This window comes from Mesoplodon densirostris, chromosome 1 (genome assembly GCF_025265405.1).
Source record: "Mesoplodon densirostris isolate mMesDen1 chromosome 1, mMesDen1 primary haplotype, whole genome shotgun sequence".
NCBI classification, from domain to species: domain Eukaryota; kingdom Metazoa; phylum Chordata; class Mammalia; order Artiodactyla; family Ziphiidae; genus Mesoplodon; species Mesoplodon densirostris.
The window spans coordinates 4,929,106-4,934,332 of record NC_082661.1 but is presented as its reverse complement, the minus strand read 5'-3'; the positions used below and the strand labels follow the sequence as shown (position 1 = coordinate 4,934,332).

The 5,227-nt window shown below is 61.7% G+C and overlaps 1 protein-coding gene across 1 annotated transcript; it reads left to right on the top strand.

Annotated features, from left to right (window-relative positions):
- Nucleotides 1–2,883: 2,883 nt before the first annotated feature.
- FOXI2 (forkhead box I2) lies at nucleotides 2,884–4,572 on the top strand. The gene is made up of 2 exons (XM_060095754.1): nucleotides 2,884–3,382; nucleotides 4,130–4,572. Exons 1-2 carry the CDS (start codon nucleotides 2,884–2,886, stop codon nucleotides 4,570–4,572), a joined length of 942 nt encoding a protein of 313 aa, XP_059951737.1.
- Nucleotides 4,573–5,227: the final 655 nt, after the last annotated feature.

Here is a 5,227-nt window from a genome sequence, read left to right as displayed (position 1 = left end):
ACTCATTTAATGAGTCCAATCTGTTGAAAAATAAGGAGATTATTACAGTAGATAAGAAGATGCACACTGTGCTCAGAAAGCAAGGAAGGGCGATTAAAATATGGACATTCCTGCCCAGCACAAGTTGTAATGACTTCTATAAGGTGAAACTGAAGGAAATTTCAGGAAGGTTCATCTGATTTTCTTAGAAGTCCTGAAACTCACAAGTAGTAAAGAGTTACAATATTAACAGGAAGAAAGGCTGTTAAAATTAAAAGGAATTTGGAAAGGACTATCATCTGTTTTTATTCTTTCACATTACAGGAGATGACCCAGGCTGTTCTTTAGAATTCAATACCTTTGATTTTATTATGATGCAGTACAGGTAAGTGCAGATAAAATTGATTCTTCCTCCATATCATTGTGTCACTCCACCAAGACAAGTTTTCCTACATTTGAAGCCTTGGGCAATCAAACCCCCCACAAGGAGCAGCAGGTTTCTTCCAGGGGCCTCTGCAGGTCACACAGCAGCTGCTGGAACAAAGGGAAGGCGGGGCCAGGTCTTTGTGGATTCAGGCCTGGCTGGTAAGTCTGCCCACCCGGCTGTGTCTCCCATCACACTCTTTCTCCATCACCCCCATAGTTCGGGTTAAGGCAGAGTTGTGTGGCTTCTGTGATGTCCCATCCTCATGAAGGGTGGTTTCTGGAAAGCTGCCCCCTAACCAGGAGCCATTTCAAAGTGTCAGGTGTGGAAAACTGCTGACTCTCAGCAAACTAAGTATGGCTACTATGGATGGGGGAGGGGAGGGGGTGTGTGGGGGGCTGATACCCAGTTTGCTGGTAATGAACCCATCCAAGTCATACCTGCAATCATATTTGCTGATGGAAAGACACTGTCTTTAAGACGCCATCACCAAAAAGCTTGTCATATCTACAGAGATAGTGTGTGTTTAAAATTGTGAGGATGTACTGAAAATCTCTAAACTGACAGGCCAATAGTTCTGGCTGCTGTTTTTTAAACATCTTTATTGGAGTATAATTGCTTTACAATGGTGTGTTAGTTTCTGCTGTATAACAAAGTGAATCAGCATACATATACCTACATCCCCATATCTCCTCCCTCTTGCATCTCTCTCCCACCCTCCCTATCCCACCCCTCTAGGTGGACACAATGGCTGCTGTTCTTGACAGAAGCAAGAAAAATCAGGGGCGTGCTTCCCATCCCAAGTACTACTGTCCCCTTTTCCCCCAGAACTATCCCTGCAGTGATGGGGGACGGTGGGGGGGGGGGGTAGTTCTGAAAGGTCCTGGGGTCCTCAAAACCCACAAGCTTTTGACATCAACTGGAAATCTCTGGGAAAGGGGGAGAGGGGAGGGCCGGTACCGCCGGCTGCGAAGCTAACTTCGATGAACCAGTTCTGGTGGTTTCTTTCCTGACATCGTCTGAGAGACCAGGGTCCCTCTCTACCCTCTCTGAGCGCAAACAAACCCCCAGAACTGCCTGTAGTTCGAAGACCACTTCCCAGGGGGCTGTTACTTCTAAGAGGAGAGAGGCCCACGTGGCAACAGAGGGACCCTCCCTTCTGCTACTTGTTAAATAGATCCACACATTGGTTGTTTTACATGAAATTCGAAATCACAACCTGAGAGGCCTAAGACCACACCGACGTTCACGGCTGACTCCAGCTGGGCCCCTTATTTCCAGAGCCTGGGGCTTTCACTCCGTCTAATCCTTAGCCCCGCCCACGCGCCCCCTCCTGCCTCCTCCCCACCTCCAAGAGTGCGGGGAGGGGGCGGCGTGGGACCGGTGGGTTGGAACGTTTGATTTTTAAAGGAATTGGATGTATTGGCTTGGACCCTGCACAGCCCCGGGGTGCTGGGAAGGTCCCAGGGCGAGACCGATTTCTACCAGAAGGGTGCCAACCCCGGGGGCCCGTCTCCTCATCTCTGAACCCTGATCACCGCTTCTCCGTGCGAGGGCGAGGGGCCCCGGCTCGGAGTCAGGGAGGCGCTGCTCTTCCCGGCTCCGCGCGTGAGCCTCGGGCGCGGCCCCAGGCCGGGGGAGCCAGGGCCCGCCGGGTGGTGGCGGGCGCGCCGCAGGGACGTCCTTGTTTTCACGGCGTCCAGGGAAACCCAGCAGAGGGTTTTGCCACCCACGGCGCCTTGTGCCCGAGGCCACTGCGCGCGGACTGGGCAGGCGGGGTCTCGGGCTCCCTGGATGACTGGGGCGTCCCGAGTTTCCAGCGTCTCCGCGCTTACAGGGGTCCGGTCTGCCTTCGAGATTATCGCGGGGGCTCCCGACGACTCCAGCACCACCGTCCGCATCCGGCCAGGCCCTGCCCGGGCCCCTCGCCTTCTCCGCCGAGCACACTGGCCCTTCGCTGCTCACTCGGTGTCCCGAAAGCCACAGCGAGTCCCCGGTGGACGAGCAAGGGGGCCTCGCGCTGGACGGGGATCCCACTCCGAAACCTTGGGGGCCTGCGCGAGACGTGGTACCTGCCGCAGGGTGCAGGGTAGCCAGGGCTGCGGGGCCCTGAAGGCCTGACGAGGCTGGGATCGGCGAGATCCCCGGGGACCCAGGGTGACAGTGGCAAAGATTCTGGCTCGAGATGGCGCAGACAGCACAGGGTCTGGGAATTACTGGAGCGGCTCGTCGAGAGCGCCTCGGGACCTGGGCGGGGCGGAAAGCTGACCCCTGGGCGGGGATGGAGACAACACTCCTCCAAAACTGTCGGGGAGGGGGCTCGCCGCCGACACGCACCTGTGGCTCAGGCCCCGACGGCATTTAAAGGGCGGAGGGCGGGGCCCGGCGGGCCGCACTGGGAGCTGCTGGCGGCCGCGCTGGATGGGGCGCCCATGAGCTTCGGCTCGGAGCCACCCGCCCAGGCCCGGGAGCGCCTGGCCATGGCCGCTTACCGCGACGGCTCGGGGCCCTGCGCGGCCCCGCACGGCCAGGCACGGGCGGCCGCGCACCCCGCGGGCTACGCGCGTGGCGACCTGGGCGCGGCGGGCGGTGGTGGCCCGCGCCTGTGGCTGAACGCGCCCGCTCTCAGCTCCGCGCCCTACGCGCCGGGCCCCGCGCCCGCGTCCCCCTACGGGGCCCCTGGCCCGCTCCTCGGGGCCCCGGGCGGCCTGGCGGGCGCCGACCTCGCGTGGCTGAGCCTGTCTGGCCAACAGGAGCTGCTGAGGCTGGTGCGGCCGCCCTACTCGTACTCGGCGCTCATCGCCATGGCCATTCAGAGCGCGCCGCTGCGCAGGCTGACGCTCAGCCAGATCTACCAGTACGTGGCCGGCAACTTCCCCTTCTACAAGCGCAGCAAGGCGGGCTGGCAGAACTCCATCCGCCACAACCTGTCGCTCAACGACTGCTTCAAGAAGGTGCCCCGCGACGAGGACGACCCAGGTAACAGAAGCTCACCGCCGCGCCCCGTCCAGGACTCCGCGGATCCCCGCAGCTGGCCTGCTGGCACTATAGGGACGGGGCGGCCTTGGACAGCCCGGTCCTCTTTGCACAGCTGAGGGTGCCGAGGCGGGAGGAGGGTGGGGAAGAGACACGTACTTGGCCGCAGACGGCTCAAGGACGCCAGCAGAGCCCGCGGCCCTGACCCGAGGCCTAGGGCAACAGGAGTCTCTGATTCTCGCGCGCTCCCGCTAAGGAAGAAGCAGGAGAGCTAGCCGGCCGGGGCACCTTTGGAGTGACTTCTCTGGGCCTGTGTCCTTTGCTGTAAAATGGGAAAGACGGTGGCCACCTGGAAGACTAAGACAAATCAGATGCCGCTTTGGGAGGCCTTGGAGCCTGCAGAGAGGCCTGGCATGGTGGGCTCCACTCCATTGGCAAAGCGAGTGCCAGGGGAGAGCCGGTCCGGCTCTGCACCTCATAGGTCTTCTCTCTGGCCTTGACCTTAGCGAGGCTCTGTATTTCCTGGGGGTCGCCCTTCCCCGGTCTTTCTGGGATGCCCACATTCTTCCGAGTCTGACTGTGGAGGCCTGGTCTGGTACAGCGCGCCCCCTCAAGGTTTGGGGTGGGCGTGAGGGCTCACGGAGGCGCCGGTGGGGTGGTCTCTGTGAAGCTGACCTCCATCCCTCACGTTCTCCCATCATCTCGGTCAAATACCGGATTTTCTGATCTGGGCCCTTTCTTCTTCCGCAGGTAAAGGCAATTACTGGACCCTGGACCCAAACTGTGAGAAGATGTTCGACAACGGGAACTTCCGAAGGAAGAGGAAGAGAAAAGGGGAGGCGAGTGTGGCCGCACCCTCGGGTGCCCGGAGCCCGGGAGGAACCACGGCGCCCGAGCTGGAGCCCCTGGGCACCGCCTCCCCGGACCTGCGGCTCTCGTCGTCCCCTCCCGCGCCCGAGGCAGCCGCCTGCTTCTCCAGTTTCGCCTCGGCCATGGGCGCCCTGGCTGGAGGCCTCGGTACCTTTCCCGGGGGCCTGGCGGGCGACTTTTCTTTCGGGAGATCCACGACGGTCGCTGCCCACGGTACGCAGGCCCCCGGCCCCGCGCTCGGCTTCACCGCTGGCCATCAGACGGCGGCCACCGGCTTCCGCGTCGGTCACTTCGTCTACAGTCGGGAACGGACCGAAGTTTGAAGGGAGGCCGGGGATTGTCCCGAGTGCGGGGTCCACAGGCGATGAGCTCAGCCCCACGTGTTCGCTCCGCAGGGGTCAGGGCAGCGCAGGGAGCGCAGGGCGCCGGGGCGGGATGCAGGGAACCGAGCCAGCCTGTCGTGCACCCCTCACCCAGGCGACCATCCAGGTGGGGTGAGCGGGCGCTCCCCACTCCGCCTGTGCTTCCAGTTGACCTGGACTTCGAACGCACGCTCCCAGGGGGTTCCGCCTTAAAGGGGCCACAGGCTGGCGCTCACCCCAGCTTTTCTGAGGGAACCTGGCGCACCACAAAGAGCCTTGTCATACGTGCTAGTGGGGACGCCCGGGCCCCTGTGGGGCGGATTTTCTCCTCCTTCCCAGCCTGGCTCACCCGGCGCACAGGGCCTTTCCTTGGCGCTCCAGGGAGGCCTTCAGGGTTCCGGAGCAGCCCCGGGGAGCCGGCCGGCTTCCACCCACCGTCGGGGGGAGTGTGCAGCCAGCGAGGGGCACCTGGGACGGTCGGGACCTGACGCGCGTACGAGGGACTTCCTGAGGGCTGGATGGGAGGAGGGCTGCGGATGAGCGGCCCTGGGGACACCAGCTCCTTCCCTACCACTCAGCGCCTGCCTCCCTGACCTTGTGGTAGCAGCAGGCGCCT